The sequence below is a fragment of the Mustelus asterias genome, unplaced genomic scaffold (genome assembly GCF_964213995.1).
Source record: "Mustelus asterias unplaced genomic scaffold, sMusAst1.hap1.1 HAP1_SCAFFOLD_114, whole genome shotgun sequence".
Taxonomy (NCBI): domain Eukaryota; kingdom Metazoa; phylum Chordata; class Chondrichthyes; order Carcharhiniformes; family Triakidae; genus Mustelus; species Mustelus asterias.
This window is the reverse complement of record NW_027590155.1, coordinates 509,090-529,979: the sequence shown is the minus strand read 5'-3', so window position 1 is coordinate 529,979 and position 20,890 is coordinate 509,090. Positions and strand designations below refer to the sequence as shown.

Sequence of the window (20,890 nt, the reverse complement as noted above, 5' to 3'; positions counted from 1 at the left end):
GCCACACTTGGAATACTTTGTGCAGTTCTGGTCGCCCTATTATAGGAAGGGTATTATTAATCTTGAAAGAGTGCAGAAAAGATTTGCTAGGATGCTACCGGGACTTGATGGTTTAAATTATAATGAGTGGTTGGATAGATTGGGGCTTTTCATTTCTGGAGCGTAGGAGGCTGAGTGGTGATCTTACAGAGGTCTATAAAATAATAAGGGGCATAGATCAGCTTGATAGGAAATATATTTTCCCAAAGGTAGGGGAGCCTGAAACGAGAGGGCATAAGTTTAAGGTGAGAGGGGAGAGATATAAAGGGGTCCAGAGGGGTAATTCTTTCACACAGAGGGTGGTGAGTGTCTGGAACAAGCTGCCAGACAGTCTTTTAAAAAGTGCACAGAGAGTTAAATGGCTATTGAGGGTAATGGGCCAAACGCGGGCAATTAGGACGAGCCCTGTCGTTTAAAAGGGCGGCATGGACATGTTGGGCCGAAGGGCCTGTTTGCATGCTTATACCTCTGTGACTCTATGACTCTATCTCACCTTCCTGATTCTCCCAGATACTGATTACAGATGAGTCAGCCTCCGATTTAAATGGATGAAGGAGATATCATTATGCTGTGTTGTAAAATGCGATTGGCTGAGCAACTTGTCAGGAATTATTATTGATATATGTTTACTGAACGTAATTGATTCTTAAACTAATATGAGGTCGGAACGATCGGTACGACAATCTATAATTGATCTGTTATTGATGGTACACGTTAGATGCATCGGAAAGATCCTGCCGCTCGGTTCCAGAGCGACTTAACCCTTTTGGTCATCTCCAAGCAGCTGATAGTTCTGTTTTTGTTTTAAATAAATGTTCCGTCCTTACACAGAGATATCTGCCACGTGAGTTTTATATTGTCTGTAGTTAAATACAGTATTGGTCATCTCAAATTATCCCATAGCACTCGCCTTAATTTGGAAATTTGTAATCTATTATGTGCTTATGTGAAATGCACCTCAGTCTCTTGGTTTCACCTCATGGTTTGCACCTCTGCTCTGCATGTGTTCTCTATCTAGCTTGTGGCATGTCTGCCTTGTAAGTATTTCATCGGACGAAATATAGAGAGATTCACACGCTGCAGCGACACTGATAGTTTTTTTAAGGGGCAGTGTAAAGGAAACTATCTTCTGCCACACACACTGTCCTGCATCGGCCTCTGATGAAACAGAGCCTTTGCTTTTTAGAATTACCTGAAACTCGGTCAGTGGCAGACCAGTTTATGAGTGAAATCACCGCGGTTCTTCTCATTGTTCACTCGCTCTGTCTCTGGATTTTATCATAAAAAGACAGAGATGAAGGTGTCTTTATACGGATTGGCCACTGGGTGGCGCAGTGACTCTTTCACTGAACGGCCTTGAGTTCAAGCACAGGATTGGGGAACAGACATGTCTAGGAAAGAGGGGAAACCGCATAATATGGAATATGGGGCGGAGTTGATGGGCTTTGGAAAACGGAATTAAGCCAAGCCAGAGATGGTTAAATTTTCATTCAATATTTATTTTAAAAATTCAGAGAATATTTTACAGCGACATTATTTTTTAAAGTTAGAAAAGTGAATTTAACGATCGAGCTTCACATTGAGAACACAATACATGCACAGGGAATCCGTCAATATTTGTACATCTGTTACATACACCAGAAAGAGAAAACAGGACCTTAATAGAAAGAGGAATTAACAAATATGGAAATGGAATGAGAAAAGTTTCTTATTTATACATGATATTTAAACTATGGGGAGACTATTAACCACAATTACATTATAACAAAAAATGCCTCGTACTTTTCACTCTGAAAACTGAATACCGTCTATGATTGTCTCAGTTACAGATTCAGAATGATAAACTGAGAGAATTTTACTGATAGAGTCACCAAGAGCAGATATTGTATTTGTGTCATACGGAGATCATAATAATCAGCTGAGGGAAATCTGCAGCTTCCAAAATTCAACCCATCACTTGATCTGTAAAAGAAAGATACAATAATGAAGCAGATGTTGATGATGCGGGATATTAAAGAGATATTAAGAGAATTTTCAAATCCATTCTGTCAGTTTGATATGTGAGTGCATTCAATCATCTCACCTTCACCAGAGTGACCGCAGTGCTGTAGAAAATGCTCAGGAAGAACAGGACAATGAATGTGGAAGCCGTTGTCCAGATGTTGCTGTTATCATCCTCATTGTCTTCAATCCAGATGCGGTCGGTGGAGTCTAGGGGACGGAGACCAGGATATGAAATTAGATTACTTTATTTATCCAGGTAATCTTATTGTTATCTTTATTTTCCCCGTTCTCCTTTTTAAACTGTTCATTTAATCTTGAACTTAATTTTCAATGTATACCTACTCTTAAGCTCAGGACAGTCAGTAACCGACCTCCGTAACTATTTTCACACCTGATCTTTATTGACATTCCTTGGACAGTCCATGTCAGAAAGCACTGAAGATGTTTTCTTGAAAATCAGTTGATTTTTTGACAATTCGGAACTATCCCTTATTGAAGAATATTATGACTGATATCGAGGAACGTTCACTGATCAATGATTGTTTTCACAGATGGTTACTGATCTGTAAACTGTGAATGTTGTTGTTTAAGAGTTGGGATGTAATTTCCGATCTGTGCTTCTTTATGGTGGAAATGTTTAGTAGATCGTGAGCTTAATTCAGTTTCTCAGCGTGTTTATCTGTTCATTGTACATTGGGATAATAAATCTGTGGATATCTCCATTAAAAAGTCACGTTTAAATTGTACTTTCATCATTTGCCTACCGTTTGTATTGAAGATTTTGCATTTGTGTGCGTGTGCATGAGCATCTCGTGCTCTGCATTAATCTTTGGCTCTGAGTTAATATGTGATTATGAGTGTTAATGTGCGCGTACATTTGCCTGTGATTGTTGATTTGTGTAGTTGTGTGTCTGCATCTGTGCGCATATTTTATTCTTTTGTCATTGTGTATATATGACTCTATTATTGTGTGAAGTCTATGAATATATATTAATGCCATTCTTAATGCGTGCACATGTGTTTATGCCTATTGCTCTGTGTTAATTTCTGTCACTCTAGTAATGTTTGTTTCCCTTTCTGTGGAGTTGCCGGCGTTGGACTGGGGTCGGCACAGTAAGTAGTCTCACAACACCAGGTTAAAGTCCAACAGGTTTATTTGGTTGCACGAGCTTTCGGAGCGTTGCCCCATCGTCAGGTGACTACTTACTGTTTCCCTTTCTGTGTGCGTCTGTTTCTCCATGTGTCTGTGTGCACGCCTGTTAACATGTCAGTGTATGTATACACGTGTTGACATTCTTTATAACGGTGCGTTGATGTATATTTGTGTTTCGATGTGTAGTAATGTGTGCTATGGTGTTCTGTTCTATGAGCATGTTAATGTTTGCGTCAACATGTTTGTGTGTAAATGTTTTGCTGTCTGTTCTTCTATATGCAGTCTGGTGATTTGTTTATATGTATTTCCATATATGTTTGTGAATGTGTATAACATTGTGTGTCTTTATATCTATATTCCTATCAGCGTGAACGTGTGCTAATATATGTATTTATTTGAGTCTAAGTATGTGCTTGTGTATTTATGTGGGTCTGCATGCGTGTGTATCTGTCTGTATTGTGTCTATGCATGTATGTGTTTGTGTTTGGGTCTGTACCTACTCACGTATGTGTATGTGTATGTACTTGTGTGTTTCATGTGTACATGTGTGCGTTTGTACATATTTGATTATGTGTGTGTATGTTGTTGTTTTAGTGTCTGTTTGTACAAGGGCGCGTGTCTATGTGTTCGTATGTGAGTTTAGAAGGATGAGGGGTGATCTTATAGAGACATATAAGATAATGAAGGGGCTGGATAGGGTAGAGGTGGCGAGATTCTTTCCACTTAGAAGGGAAACCAGAACTAGAGGGCACAGCCTCAAAATAAGGGGGGGCCGGTTCAGAACAGAGTTGAGGGGGAACTTCTTCTCTCAGAGGGTAGTGAATCTCTGGAATTCTCTGCCCATTGAAGTGGTGGAGGCTTCCTCGTTGAATATGCTTAAATCACGGGTAGATAGTTTTCTGATCGATAAGGGAATTAGGGGATATGGGGAGCAGGCGGGTAAGTGGAACTGATTCGCTTCAGATCAGCCATGATCTTGTTGAATGGCGGGGCAGGCTCGAAGGGCCAGATGGCCTACTCCTGCTCCTATTTCTTATGTTCTTATGTTCTTATGTGTGTGTGTGTGTGCGTGTGTATGTGTGTGTGTGTGTGAGAGAGAAAGAGAGAGAGAGAATGGGTGTGTCCCTATGTATATTTGTGTACGGATGTGTTTGTGTCTGGGTGTATTTTTGTGTGGGTGGATTTGTGTAAGTGTGTATTTTTGTTTGTGCATGTTTTGCCCATGAGTGCATTTGTGTGTGCATTCTTGTTTCTCTGCATGTGTGTTCGTCTGTGCAAATATTGAGTGTACCTATGGTGTGTGAAAGTGTATCTGTTGTGTATTTGTGTGTTTCTGTGTTTGTATTTGAATGTGCCTGTCCCTATTTCTGTATATGTATGTGTGTGGGGGTATATGCATGCGTTTGCGTGTGTATATTTACATGTGTCTTTCTGTATTTGTGTGCATATGTGTGAGTATGTGTATTTGTGTGTGTAGTTGTGCATTTGTGTCGATGTGTGTGTGTGTATGTGTGTGAGTGTGAGTGTGTGTGTGTGCGCTTATGTGTGTATTTATAATTGTGACAGTTTTGTGGAGTATTGTCAGTGTGTGTATTTTTTAGCTGTTGCTCCAAGTTTCACCGCAATCATTAACTGAAAATGATCCAAACAATACGAATAATGGAGCATATTTTCAATGTTTTGCTGTATGAATGTAGTTTATGTGAGTGGCACGGAGATATCAGGAGAACGAATGAAATCATTCATTGATGCATCTCGGAAACATCAGGGACAGAACAGTAAAAACCGGGGAGGATTCAATCATTTGTTTCAATTTGCATTGTGGGAAATCAATGCCAGGACATGATTAACAGGAACAAGAGTGCAGAAACATTTTAAAATTATGTTGCATAAGTATATATGCATCACATTGATTAGGATAATGATACTTCAAACTCTGCAACAAATAAGCCAGAAGCTAATTTGTACTGTTGGCAACTGGGTTCTTCTAGTAGAGAGCTGGTCCCTTCCAAACACGTTACTTGCGAAGAGGGAGGAGAGTGAGCTCATAATTTCCCTCTCTCTACCCGGTGAAGCAATGTGCCTGATGGTTCTAACCACTGACGAGGTGGAGGTGAGTGGATTAAATAATGACATTCCTCCTCTTTTCATTGAGGAAGTGATGGTACATGGGTTAGCTACTGCTCCTCCCCTCTCTTTGTTGGGTGAGTAGGAATCCGGTATGTTCACAATTTCACTCTCCCCTCTCTCTGATGGGGGGGGTTGTTGCTCCATGTTTCTGTGTGACCCTCACTTCAGTTCCCAGTGGGTGTGGTGCAGCAGCTTAAAGCTGACATCAATGGTAAAGGCATGGACAATGAGAGAAGCAGGAACACCGAGATCTAAATTGTGTTTGTTTGTCAGAAATGTTGAAATTGTCGGATTTCTCCTCAGTGGTAGGAAAGTCGGTGAAGATATTTTGCAGAATACTGGAATGAATGTGCTCTACTCTGCCTCTAACCCAGGGTGTATCTGAGCTGGGTGCACTGGTTCAACAAGGCTTGAGCCCGAGACGTGGAAATACCTAACTCAAACCAAAGATACATAGTGGAAGTAAAATTGAAAACCAATCAATTAAGCAATTGGGTATTTCATTTATCGTTGGAGGAAAACGATTTTATTATTTTTATTGAAGTTTTTAATGTAACCGAGTGATTCTCATTGACATGAATTAACGGTGTCCATCAGTGCAAGGGAAATGTTCACAAAACTGGGTTTACCGCTGGATTTGTCAACTGTTCTGTTGATGATCTTCAAGGGGATGGCTTCATGTCCCACCACACAGGAGTAAGAAGCGCCGCTGGACCATTCCTCTGCTGCAATGGATAACAGGCTGTACATGAAGAAGGAGCTATTCCCGCTCTCCGCGACCACCTCGGTGTTCTTATAGTTCCCAGGATTCACCGGCTTGTCGTTGACGGTCCACTTGACGAAGATCTCTCGAGGGGAGAAACGTCTCACTAAGCAGCTGAGGGAGACGAATCTCTGGGCGGAGACTTCTTCTGCCGAGGGCAAGAGGACAGAGACGAACGGTTCCCGCGGATTTGGATCTGCAGAAAATGTACAATAAATGTCAATAAACTGGAGAATTCTGGAGACAATGAAACTGCTGGCTAGATATCAGAAAAATGTGCTTCGTTTCGATTTTCAATGTTTCCATTTTTGACTTCCAGTTTGGAGCAGAGGTGAACACAATTATTTTATCAAATAACTCAGGGGGCTGGATTGGGAAGTTCCAGAAATTTTACATCACAGAATCAGGCTATTCGGCCCAACTGATCGGCTTTATTTTTGGTTTTCATGCTCCACATCAGGCTCCTCCCTCGTTATTCGATCTAAACCCAATAACATCGCCTTCAGTTCACTTTTCATTCATCAACACATCAAATTTCCCCGTAAAAATATCTACAACTCCCAGTTTTTAGTTAGTAGAGTTTCCACTCAGGGGACACCATTAATGCACTGAATACTGAATATTGACCAGTACACTGACACTGGAAATAGACACAGTGACGCATTTATTGCTTCAATCTCTCAGCTCACCTGTTTCCTTGTGGATGGATTTTCTTAAAGGAGTCGGCAGATCCTGATGGCTCACCACGCAGTCAAACACAGCCGCACTCAGCCAGGCTTGTGTCGAGATGTTTAAGTTGCTGACCACGCTGTCAGGATCCGCTCCTGGCTTTTCGGCAATCTCTGATTTCAAATACTTCCTGTCTCGGATCCAGGACACATTGACTCCATAGGGAGCATGAGAAATGATGCAGGTTAAGGTCACGGTCGCCTCCAATAAGACCTGTTCTATTGGCGGGGGCTGTATCGTCACTGTGGTATCAGGGCACTGGGGAGGATCTGTGAATGAAAAATGAAAATCAACCCTAGTTCCCTCTTCAGAAGCAGGACAGCAGTCTTCAGCCTGAAGGAGACGAAGTTGCCTTCGATATATCAACTTCTAACTATCACCTTTCAGCCTCTATGGAGGATGGAAAACCAGCCTGCTCTGTGAAATTATTCTCTTTTTGTTCAAGTATTTTAGCAGCGGTATCATTCTCATGAATCAACATTGCAGTATTCCTAAACAAATATAGCATTCCTGAACTCAGGAACCAAGTACTGGCAGTTAGTTTATAAGTAGGGTGGATACACTTCCCAATATTTTACCCCTATGCTGTGACCTGTGAAACAGTCCGACACCGACTGTCTCTCCAAATCTTACCGGCTGTCTCAGGAAAAAGCTGACATCAAGACCACCTCGCTCACTATGTTACTTTAAAATGGAAGGGAACACTATTTCAAGGGGAGGCAGTGGCATGGTGGTGTTGCCAATGGTCTTGTAACCCAGGGCACGACTCTGGGGACACAGATTCGAATCTCACCACTGCAGATGGTGAAATTTGAATTTAGTAAAAATCTATCATTAAAAGTCAAATGATCATCATGAAGCCGTTGTTGTAAAAACCCACCTGGTTCACGAATGCCGTTTAGAAAAGTAAATCTGTTGTCTTTATCTGGCCTGGCATGCATGTGACTCCAGATCCACAGTAACGTGGTTGACACTTAAGTGGCCTCCGGGATGGGCCACAAATGCACATCTCATGAAGGAATAACAAAAATTGATGTTGTGATGAAGTTCTGAATGGGGCACTGTCCCAATGCAGCAAACTACATGACAATAACTTAGAAGTTGTTCTATGCTTTGTATTAACTTTAATAGACCCCTAATTTCGATTAACAGCGGAATAATTTTTTTCTCGGTTTGAGTCTCTTACCCAGAGATCCGCTGATGTTCTGACTCTGAGTGAATCCTGGATGAGTGACCTGGCAGGTATAGACCACTTTGCTGAACCATTCCTGAGCGGAGACTGTCAACCGACTGCTGGCCGAGAAGTTCCCATTCACTTCACAGGCGGGAGAGGTGACAATTCCTGAATTCATGGGTTGTCCATTCTTCAGCCACTCCACCGTCATTGACTTTGGCTGGAAATCAATGATTGAACAGACGATGGTTGCAAATTTTCTGCTGGTGATTTCTTCACTGGAACTCACGGTGAGGATAACGGTTGGGGTGATAACGATTGGGCCTTCAACAAACAAATGTTCAGACGTTACTTGAAGATTCAATTGACATCAATTAAAATTAATTCTTTTATTTTAGCACCATAGCTGCCGATTTGAGAATTATATCCATGGTTTGGTTGAATTGGCAGGGAAATAGCGAATGGAATTCAACCGTCAAAAGTGCCATACAATGCATTTGGGGAGGGAAAACAAAGCAAGGCAATAAACTGGAATGTTCAGAGGGATTGAGGAAATGCAAGACCTTAGAGAGCACGTCCACAGGTCCTTGTAGATGGAAGGGCAGCTGGAAAAGTTGATCAAGAAAGCATATCGGATTAGTTCCTCTATTATGTGAGATATTGAATGCAAAAACAGTGATACAATGATGGAGCTGCTTAAAACCGAGTTAGGCCACGTTTGGAGTTTGCTGTACAGTTCTGGTCACCACGTTGCAGGAATAACGTAATGACTCTGGAGAGAGATGAGGTTTACAAGAATGTTGCCAGGGACTGAAAATTCCCGCCATGAGGCGAGATTGGATAGGCAGGGTTTGTTCTCTTTAGGAAAAGAGGAGGCTGAGGCGTGACATAATTGTGGTTCACAAAATAATAAGGGACGTAGGCAGAAATAATTCATTCCCCAAGTGGAGGGCTCAATTACCAGGGAGCATGGTCATTTAAAAGGTATCTGGGTCTGCATCTCAAGTGCTTTAAGCTGCAATGCTACGGAGCAAGGGCTGGAAAATAGGCTTACTTTGTCAGGCTAGTTTATTTGTTCTCCCTTTTGGCCAGCACAGACATGATGGGCTAAATGGCCTCATTCTGCACAGTAACATTTCTGTTGTTCTTTGGTTCTGAGCAACTTTTCAGTCAGTAGGCACTTACCTGGATTTTGCATAATTCCATTTTTCAGAGTGCTACATATCAGTTATAACTAAAGCCTTATACAGTTCAATCAGAGCGTTCCTGTCTTGCCCAAGTTCCACAACACTTACATTGCATTCCAATGCTCTTGACTGAGTCGCTGTGTCGAACCTCACACTTGATTTTGCTGCACTCTCCCTCTGACTGGGTGATGGTTAATTGGCTGCTCAAGGTGTAAGTTCCCTTTGCGTTTCTCACTGATGGATAATTCTTAAATCCAGTGTCGATCAGCTGCCCATTTTTCTTCCAGGTCAGTTTGGAGATATCTGGAGAGTAGTCCATCGCCAAACAGCCGTAGGTGATGGAGCCAGCGGAGTTGTGTTGCTGACAGGAAGAGACGAGGCTGTAGAGAGTGGGCGGAGACGGTGTCGCTGGGAAAGAATAGTCGATTAAACAAGTTAGACTATTACCTGCGTTTATTAATTAATCAAACATATTTATACAAGTATGTTTCTATATTAGGTATAGCTCTTGGGGCTAAAGGATATGGGTAGTAGGCGGGGTCAGGATATTATTGAGCCATGATCAAAGTGAATGGTGGAGCAGGGTCAAAGGGCCGAATGGCCTCCTCCTGCTTCTATTTTCTATGTTTCAACGTCACGATTTGACTAGAATTATGAACTTAAGTTAATATTTCCCGATTAAAACCTACGCACACCTTTGAGCTTCTGTTACTCCTATCAGTTGGGAATCGCAATTTTTGTAGAAACTCACATCACTGTCACCACCTCTATCAGATTGGAAAGACAAAAACATTTTGATGTCATCGTAATGACATACCATTCATTGGATTAACAGAGAAGAGTAAAGACTTTCTCCATTATTTCAGGCACTACCTATTTCTCAAACAACAGCACTTTGTGATGAAGAAGTTGTCTCTTCATTCATATCAGCCACTCACCTGATGAAAGAGCTCCAAAAGTTCGCAATTCCAAATAAGCGTGTTGGACTTTAACCTGGTGTTGTGAGACTCCTTACTGTGCCCACCCCAACCTAACGCCGGCATCTCCACATTGTAATTTTTGGATATTGCCTGTGTTCAAACTGACTGATGCCCCTTCCTCTCTCCAACTCACTGCCTCTCACTCCACAAAACGAAGATTAGTGACTTTCCTTCAGAAATACCTTCGGAATGAATACTTACTGAATGACCAGGAAACTGTAAATGTGATTACAAATTCAAATAATTGCAACATTGATTAATTTAAGGGTCGTACATTAATAGCAAGAGTTGACCATTCGGACCCTGAAGTCACCTCCATAGTTCACTGAGATTACAGATGATCTGATTGTGGTGATAGCTCTATTTTGCACCTCCTCACTCCGCCCGTCGATCACCCACTCTCTGCCCATTTTCCCTGGCTCTCTGCCCTTTCCCTTGGCTCTCTGCCATTCCCTGTGGCTCCTTTCCCCTTTCACCTGGCTCTCTGCACTTCCACCTGGATCTCGACACTTCCCTCCAGCTCTGTGCCCTCTCCCCCAGCTCTCTGCCCTTTCCCTCAGCACCCTACCCTTTCCCCCGGCTCTCTGCCCTCTGTCCCTGCTCACTATTCTCTTTCCCCGTTCCCCCGGCTCTCTGCCCTTCCCCCCTGACTCTCTGTCTTTCCCCCTGACTCTCTGCCCTTTCCCCAGGGCTCTTTTGCACTTTTCGTCGGCTCTCTGTCCTTTCCCCGGCCTCCCTGCCCTTTATCCTGGCTTCTCCTCTTTCCCTGATCTCTCTGCCATTTCCTCCATCTCGCTGCCTTTTCTCCTGTTTCTCTGCCCTTTCACCTGGCTCCCTGCCCTTTCCATTGGCGCTCTTTCCCATTTCTCCTGGCTCTCTGCCCTTTCTCCTGGCTCTCTGCCCTTTCCCCGGCTCTCGGCCCTTTCCCCAGACTCTGTGCACCCCCCCCCCCCCGCCCCCAGCTCTCTGCCCTTTAGCACGCCTCCTGTTCTCCCCGGCTCTTTGCCATTGTCCTTGGCCCTGAGCCCCCAGGGATTCCCCCCAGCTCTCCACATTCGCAGGGCAGCTCCCACATTTGAAGACCAAACTGCCGCTTGAGATCTTTCTTCTCTCTCGTTGCAGACCTCCACACACAGGTTTAGCGAGTGTGAGTGAGAGAATGTGAGTGCGTGAGGGTGAGTGATTGAAGGAGTGAAAGTGGATGAGTGATGGTGTGTGAGTGATGGAAGGTGGGTAAGTGAGGGTGAGTGATTGAGTGTGAGTGAGTAAGTGTGGGTGAGGGTGAGAGAACGTGAGTAAATGAGGGTGTGTGAGAGAGGGTGGGTGAGTGAAGGTGGCTGAATGTGTGAGTGAAGGTGGGTGAGTGAGTGTCGGTAAGAGAGAATGAATGAATGAGGGTGAGCGAGTGAGGATGCGTGAAGGTTAGTGAAGGTGGGTGAGTGAGAGCGAGTGAATGAGGGTGAGGAGTGAATGTGACTTTGTAAGTGAGGGTGAGAGAGTGAGTGAGTCAGGGTGTGTTATTGAGGGTGGTGTGAGAGTGTGTGAGGGAGAATAAATGCGGATGGGTGGATGAGTGAGGGTGAGTGATTGAAGGTGTTTGAGTGAGGATGAGTGATTGAGGATCTGTGAGTTAGGGTGGGTGACCTTGAGTGATGGTGAATATGTGAGGGTGTGTGAGTGAATGTAGGTGCGTGAGTCTCAGTGAGTTTGAATGGGTCAGGTGGCGTACGTGAGAGAGAGAGGGTGATTGAGCTTGAGTGTGTGGGGGTGCGTCTGGGTGAGTGAGGGTCGGTAAGTGGGGAGAGTGAGTGAGTGTGAGTGAGAGAGATTGAGACTGGATAAGTGAGGGAGGGTAAATGCGGTGAGTGAGTGAGAGTGATTGAGACTGGATGAGTGAAGGTGCGTAAGTGGGGTGAGTGAGGGTGAGGGAGAGTGAGTGAGACTGGATAAGTGAGGGTGGGTAAGTAGAGTGAGTGAGTGAGAGTGAGTGAGACTGGGTGAGTGAGGGTGGGTTAGTGGGATGAGTGAATGAAGGTGATTATGAGTGTTGGTGAGTGACTGAGGCTCTGAGTGAGTGACTGAGGGTTAGTGAGTGAGGTTGAGTGAGTGATAGCGCGTGAGTGTGGGTGGCTGAGTGACAGTGAGTGAATGGGGATGAGTGAGTGAGGATGTGTGAGGGTGAGTGGGTGTGAGTGAGTGAGTGCTGGTGAGTGAATGAGGGTGTGAGTGTGAGTGAATGAGGGTGAGTGAGTGAATGCGAGTGAGTAAGTGGGGGGGGGGCGGGGGGATGGTGGCACGGTGGCACAGTGATTAGCGCTGCTGCCTCAGAGTTGGATTCCCGACTTGGGTCACTGTCTGTGTGGAGTTTGCAAGTTCCCCCCATGTCTATTTGGGTTTCATTCGGGTGCTCCTGTTTCCTCCCACAGTCCAAAGATGTGCGGGTTCGGTGGATTAGCCGTGCTAAATTGCGCCTTAGTGTCAGGGTGACTAGTTAGGGTAAATACATGTGGTTATGGGGATCGGGATTGCTGTTGGTGCAGACTCGATGGGCTGAATGGCCTCCTTCTGCACTGTAGGATCCTATGATTCTATTCTATGATGTCAAGGACAGACACTCTGACGTATGTGAGATGGAAAGTGTGTGAGAGGGTGTTTGGGTGTGTGTGTGTGAGAGAGTGAATGTGTGGGAGGGTGCCTGTGTGTGATAGACTACGTTTGCACGTGTGTAAGACCGTGGGCTGTGCGTGCAAGAGGGGAGAGTGTGTGTGCGAGAAAGGGTGTGTGAGATAATGTGTGTGTGTGAGAGAGCATGTGTTTGAAGAGTTATTCTTTGTGTGTGATAGTGTGTCTCACCTTGAAAGTGTGTGTGTGGAGGGGCGGGGAGAATGTGTGTGGGGAGTCTGTATGAAAGAGTACTTCTGTGTGTGATTGAGTGTGTGTTTATGTGAAAAGAAGTGTGTCTATATGAGATACAGGGTGTCTGTGAAAGAGAGTGCGTGTGCTTGAGAAGGAGGGTCTGTGTGTGGGAGAGAGTGTTGTGTTCATGTGAAAGACAGTGTGTGCGAGAGGGAGTGCCTATTTGAAAGCAAAATAGTAGGTTCATGAGTGTGTGAAAGTGTGCATGGGATTGCGTGTGAGTGAGAAAGATGTGTACAATGTGTGTGGGTGATAGAAGCAATATTTTTGAGTGTGTGTGTGTGTGTGTGTGAGCGTGTGTGTCTGTGACAGAGAGAAAGAGTTTTTGTGTGTGAGAGAGAGACGTTGTGTGTGGTTTATGTGGGTGAGAGTGTGTCAGACACATGAGTGCTTTTGCACGTGTGTGAGACAGTGGTCTGTGTGTGCAAGAGGAGAGAGTGTGCGTGAGAGAAAGGATATGTGATATCGCGAATGTGTGTGTGTGAGAGAGAGAGTGTGTGTTTGAAGAGATATTCTTTATGTGTGTGAGTGTCTCTGTTCTTCAAAGTGTGTGTGTGTGTGTGTGTGTGTGTGTGCGTGTGTGGAGGGGCGGGGAGAGTGTGAGCGAGAAAAAGTGTGAAAATTAGACAGAGTGGATGTGTGAGTGTGTGTGAGTGAAATAACGATTGAGAGAAAACGTGTCTGTGATAGGTGGAGTGTTTCAGAGAGATGCATTGTGTATACATGTGTGTTCGTGTGTGAGAGACGGAGAGACTGTGTGCGTGTGAGAGAGAGTCTTTGTGAGAGACAGGGTTTGAGAGCAAGATTGTGCGTATGTGAGATAATGTGTAAGGGAGTAAGCGTGTGAAAGAGAGAGAAATATGTGCCTGCGTGAGAGAATGCGTGTGGAAGTGTTCGTATGAGAGAGGGAGCATGTGAATGAGTGTGAGACGAAGTGAGAGTACGGGAATGTGGGAGGGATAGTGCATGTGTGTGTGTGTGTGTGTGTGTGTTTCCTGGCCCCAACACAGTGACCACGCGCACAGAAACAGAACAGACATAAACGGTGCAACAATCGAGTGCCCAGCAGATAGATCTGTTCAATCTGTCAATTTCATTCAAACTGTTGGATTCTAATTGATCAATGGCCAACTTACAACAACAGAAAATTAATAACCTATTTTAAATTAAACTGATATTCATTTCAAAACTCCTTTCGACTGTTAATTATTCCTCTGTCTCACTTCTCGAAAACTATGTAAAAATGTAATTTCGCCGAAAATGAGCAATCAAAAATAACAGATTCAGGACAGTTCAATGTCCCTAACAGAGATGCAGTGACACAGCAAGAAGTAACCAAATCAAGAAACATTTAGATTGAAAATCATTACCTGATTAGATCTAATTTCTTAATTAAATGTACTCAACAAATTAATCAAAGCAAAACACTTTATCGAGTGAGCACAGCTGAGTAAAGTAATGTTTTGTTTCTGAATTCATTTCCGACACAATTGAATATTCTCTAAAACGGATTGTATTTTGCACGCCTGTACAATATTCAAGGTAGTTTGTTTTGAATTAATCAGCAGCAATATTATATTTTAAGTTATTGTTAATTACTAGTTAGTTCTCCTGTCAGCTCATTTGTACTCTGTAATAAAATGGGTTTTCAATCATTCAAAATGTGCTTCTGCCTCCAACATCGTTAAATAATTAGGTTACAATTAAATCTTAGACAATGTTAAATATAATTTCAAATTACTGAACAGAAACATTCAGACATCTGTTATTCATTTACTTAAATCTAATCACATTGTGATATTTTACTTTTTCACTTTTACTACAAGTGTCTTATTATAACCTGCAAACGTGTTAAAATTGCATACTGCTGAATATGTATAGACTGTAACGGCCTGGCAGTTTGAAATCAATAATACTGCTTCCAAGATTTAGTAATTTAGAACATCCATATAACTTAATTACTGAACACATTGTTTAATTAAAGAAGATCTGAATTAAACCGTGCAAACACAAAGAGGACAATTGATTCAAATCCTCTGTAACACTAAAACATGATGCAGAATGTAAGTCCAGACTTTTTCTTCATTATAATATTTAATATGAATTAAACATAAGGTTCAGATAGAATCAATTCTTCTATTCTGTCATTTATTCTTCCCATAATTCTATCCTGTGTTCAGCAGTAATGGGAGACATGATGTTATTATCAAGTGCAGAGATAAGATTATTTTTATAGTATTTATAATAGTATAATATTTTTATTTAAATTAATCTTTTTGAATTTCAAACATTAACTTGCCCATCTCTAGCCAGTTTCTGTTGACACTTTACTACAATTCAAACACAATTATGTGAAAATTGCTTGAGTGTCAGCGAATTCCACCTGTCAGAAAACTCTGTTCGCTCTGTCAAATTTATTCAAACTGTTTGATTCTAATTGATCTAAGGTCAAATTACAACTGCAAAAAAGTCAATAAAAATTTAAATTAACCTGATGTTCATTTCAAAACTCCCTTCGCCTTTTAACTATCTCTCCCTGTCTGTCTCAAATCATGAAAACTGGGCAAAAATGTATTTTTTCTGAAAATGAGCACCTCAAATATAACAGATTCAGGGTAGTGTAATGTCCCTAACAGAGATACAGTGTCTCTATAAGAATTGTAATTCATGATTTATTTTAATATGTAAGCACCAGTTAACATGGATAAAAGCCCAAACATCTAATTATTTTATTTTTCCGAAACCTTTTTCCTTTATCCCTGCAAGAATTTTCAAACGCAGTTTTATTTTCATTTAGCCAGAAAACGTGTAACCGCTCAGTATCACAGAGTTGAAACAATACAGAAACAATTGAGAAACACCAAACCATTTCACAAATTTTGAGATGAGATTAGTAATTAATTATCTCGGTATCCAATTATAAATTACTTGGAGGGAATAATCTGATTGCGACTGCACAGAAAGAAAATGTAATAATCGGATACATAAATTGCCAAAAAGCAACGTCTTATTCTGCAAAACTCGTATTCCAGTGAATGCGAACTTAATCTGGGATATAACGACTAATGCAAAGTATCTTGTTGAATTGAGCGCTGCTATGGAAACAGCACGTTATCATTGAAATAGTTTCTGGAATTATCACAAAATATTTCCAGCCCAGAAACTTTTCTGGTCATTTTAATTGAACAGAACTATTAGAGGTGATTAATGAATAATGATATTAACATAAAAAAATCTTTGGTGAATATGGAGTTATATTGCCGATCAATAATTGTTTGATTTATCTTAATTTCATGATCAAATTGGTTAATGAGAAGTTTGTGATTGCAGCAATGACTTAGTGTCCAAGTGAACTTTGTAAGTTATGATTTATTTTAATATTTAAACATTAGTTAAAATTTATAAAAATGTTGTGATATCTTGATTTCATTTTTTCCCAAAACATGCCTGTTTTCTACTACAAGGACTTTCAAACTCAGAGATTCTTTGCATTCAACCAGAAAATGTGTAACCGCTCAGTGCCGCCGAGTTTAAACAATGCAGAAACAATGCGGAAACATCAAATCACTTCGCAAATTTTAAACTATCATAGTGGCCGAACCACAGAATCTCCTGAACATAAACACTCCAAAGCACATCACTGAGGGAATTATTCCGCTTCATGAAGAAGCAGCTCAATTATTCATTCAACATAATAAAATGTATCATTGCAAGAAAATCTCAATATCGAATCCAGCAAAACAGCTCGTCACCAAATGTATGAATTATTAAACAAAACAGAAATCTGGAATAATAGCAATAGCATTGTGAAGAGATAGAATATATCCAACACATTAATATGGAAACTTTACCACATTTTGTTCATATTGGATCATATTTCAAACATATTTAAACATTTGGATGGTAAAAGCAGCAGCAATCACTGAGATTTAACATTGCAGGTTAACCAAATAGTGAATGCAGTGGCAAACTATATTCTGAACAAACTGCGTAAACTGTGATTTAGTTTAACCTGCAATTATCAATTATGATTTTCAAAAATGCCAATGGAATAAAGCCTGCCTGATTTCAACATATAATCATGCGTCAAGCAGTTTCAGACGCGAAGACTGTTTGTATTCAATCACAAAGTGTGTAACAGCTCAGTGTCACCGAGATTAAATAATGCAGAATCGCCAAACCATTTCAAAAATTTTACTTATTCAAAGTCACCCAGACCCACAATCTCCTCAACAGAAAACAAAATATCACTGAACCCCGCATAATGCAGAAGCAGCTCAATTCTACAAACACTTTCAATAGAATCAAATGTAACATTGACAGCAAATCTCAAATTTAAATCCAGCCAATCCGCTCATCACCAAACTAATCAATGATTAAATTAACAGAAATATGTCAGAACCACACCGGCATTGCGAGTAAGCGGAATATGATCACTCAATTAATACAGAATCTTTAACACATTTTTAAAATATTGGATTAGATTTCAAATGCGTGTGCAGCAGATGGTACAACCCGCAGCCACTAGATGTCACCGAGTTTATACACTGCAGAAACGTCAAACTGTTTAACAGAAGTTAGACAGTAACTTTTAAAGTAACGCAGCCACACAATGTCCTCAGCAGATAAACACCAAAATACAGCAACCAAGGATTGAATCCCTCAGCATCGCCTTGTCAATTAACAGTAGAATTTTATAACCCCCATTTTATGCAGAATCACATGAAACATTGTTAAGATTTTTAGTACAGAATCCACCAAACCACATTTCAGTGAACGAATTAATTAATAAAATCGATAAAAAATATAAAACAAAAGTTCAAGTAAAACAGTTACTAAATAATTGCATGGTTCTTACCTGCAGTCACCGTCACCATGGTCCCTTGTCCCCAGTAGCCAAAGTAGCCACAGTGTCACGTTCGCTTGGCTGGGTCATACAGTAACTGGCCCTGCAAAAAATAGACAGAAAAGCCGCCATTATTTTAAATATTCACAAACCCGAGGAAAAGCAAAGTCAATTAATATTCATGAGATTATTATTGTATTTGTGGATACCGTTCGCTCTACATAAATAACCCTTATGTTTTGTATTTCACCGGGTATAACATGAACATGTTATTGAAAACACCAAATGATAATTGAACAGTTATCATAAATTTTCCATTTGATTCTCGCTGTTTGTACAGAGCTGGGCATAAATAATACAGCACTGCAAATAATTTTGGATGGTAAAACAGAGCACTGACCCAGTCTCGGTCAATTAGTGCTGAAGGGTTTTTGTATTGACAGTAACTGTTGTGCCACCCCAGTTATCACAGTGAGACACAGCATGACAAATACTGAGTCTGACTGCTGACTGTAAAATACAGAGATTTAATTTCACTGCTCTCTCAAAAATCTGATTCTGCCTCTTCTGTGAGCGAATGAGTGAGATATTGTAGCTTGTCCAAGTCATTATATTTACAAGGGGTATCGGAATGCTTTTAAACCCTCTATGTAGATTTAGCATATCGTTCAACACAGATTTTACGGGAAGATTTTTATACCTTTTCACAAACTAATATTGCTTCTGCGCATTATTTCATTGAAGCCTCTTTTACTTTGAAAATCCTGCTGTGGTGCTGATCACCAATTTGAGCGATCTCTTTCCATGAGGTTTTTGTATGAGGATGTCGCTGTGCTCAGCACTGTGACCCACTGCTGTATCACAGTGACAGACACTCGCACAAAAACTGCACTTACTTTCTGTTCAGTACTGCCGCTCAATATTCACTTCAAATAGACCATTATTCGTGATGTAAATTACACTTCATGCAACAGTTTACAAAACACAATCTAAAAACATCTCCTCCAAGTATCAGAAATATTAAAACGAGCATTATATCCAGGTGTATAATTGCTGAAACTGTTAACAGTAAATATAAACAGAGTGAAAAGCTCAGCCCATTATGTCTGTGTGTTTTCTTGGTTTAATGTTTAATTTTCACTAAGTTAGGTTTGTCAGAAGCAGTTTGTGTTTTGCTTCTGATCACTGTCGTTAGTGTTATATTTAAAACAGGTACTGACCTTCAGGTTATGATGAAAGTTGCTGAATTCCCTCTCGAGCTGTTCTTGTTCGGGTCCATCCCTAGTTCCTCTCGCTGTGGTCTCTTGCACAGTAATAGATGGCGGTGTCTTCGGTCTTCAGCCTCGTCATTTCCAAAGAGAAGATGTTGCTTGAAGTGTCTTTGGACGCAGTAAATCGATCCTTAATTGCTGGGGCGTAGCTGTTGCTGGATGAACTATAGTAGTAAACCAGCCACTCCAACCCCTGTCCTGGAACCTGTCGGATCCAACCCATCCAGGTGCTGCCAAGAGTGAAACCGCTGGTTTTACAGGTCAGTTTGAGGGAGCCTCCTGGACGCCCGGTCTCTGCCTCTGGCTGAGTCAACACAACCTCCGACTGGACACCTGTAAAAATAGATCAAAAAACCCGAGGATTAATCCTGGTGTAATGATTTTTTACTCTGGAATATTACAGAGATAGACTAAGACTGAGACAGTAACAGTGAGAGACTTGGACAATGAAAAAATACTACTCACCGGAGAAGAAAGTCAGCAACAAACTGAGAGAAATCGCCGACCTCATCCTTCTGGTGATTTGGGGGAAATGGTTGTGTCAGGAACTCAGTGAACAAACCAGCTCCCGGACTGTTGGATTCCGGTCCCAGTGAGCGGCATTTAAATACCCGGCAGAAAGGGGCGGCTTTCCAGGCGCCGCCTGTTGATTCCCTGCTGGAGGCGGCGACTGGACTCACGTCCCTTCCACACCCCCAATAGTATGGACTCCGAGATTTATAATAGACTAATATTAAAATGGACATTTTATCTGTGTCGGGATATTTGTTTGGCTGAATATGTCCATTGTATTGTCTCCATTATTTCTGATGGTGATATTGCAGTTCATCATTTCTTTATTAAAATAACTAATTCCATTGTAAGTATGGTGCTATTATTACCACGCCCCAAGAAGAACACAAATCTAAAAATGATGAAATTACATTTTTGGAATATAAAGAGACCGTCAGTCTGTGTTGCAACAATTCTGGGGGTCTCTGTCACATTACAATAATAAAGCATACTTTATCAGAAGAATTGTTATCGATTTCTAATTAAATGTGGGGGATGAACAAAATGATTCTATTTACAGTGTGGATGGCTATCACTGTACAATTTGGGTTTGGAGATGTGAAGAAACTCTCACACAATAAAATATTTCTGCTTATATTTGTCAAACTACCACAATCGCGAAGACAGCCCTTTGAAAATAATAAGAATCCCGCCCTCCTGATAATTAAATAGTGAGGTGACAGAGAAACATAAAATTAACATCGACTTTCGACAGAGAAGCTAATGAATCGGAACGGACACGGAGATCATTAAATTCTTCATTCAGCGTCCAGATCATTGCAGCTCACTCTATTGGCCACTGGCTGTCTAACATTCACTGGTAGTGGGAACACAGGATATCAGGACTTTGCGGCACATGGCACAATATCACAAAATTAAATGTTTTATCTTCCATTGAATCAGGTTATCAACTGATCATTTCTCCACTCATTGGCAGCTATGAGAGGCACTCTTCAATAACAGGAATCAGATTATACTGTACAATGGAACACGGTGCCAATCAGGTACAAGAGACGCTGCTGTTTAAATGAGATACAGAACTTTCAGAATATTCCAGCAATCCCCGCTTTTCATGTCAGTTTTATGATGTTCTTTTAATATTATTTCGAAGCATTTTTTGCCATTGTTCTGATCTCAATTGACTGG

At 41.5% G+C, this 20,890-nt stretch overlaps 1 protein-coding gene and 1 gene segment (V, D, J or C); one reads left to right on the top strand and one right to left on the bottom strand.

Moving 5' to 3' along the window:
• LOC144484535 (uncharacterized) overlaps positions 1-20,890 on the top strand; it is a 303,312-nt gene that overhangs the window by 14,588 nt on the left and 267,834 nt on the right. The window contains 1 exon segment of the mRNA XM_078203050.1: positions 2,235-2,243. Coding sequence (XP_078059176.1) covers positions 2,235-2,243 — 9 coding nt within the window.
• LOC144484533 (Ig heavy chain C region-like) lies at positions 5,828-19,771 on the bottom strand. The segment is given in 7 exon segments: positions 5,828-6,285; positions 6,779-7,087; positions 8,005-8,316; positions 9,282-9,587; positions 17,934-17,981; positions 19,217-19,525; positions 19,658-19,771. Coding segments are annotated over 7 exon segments (1,722 nt in total).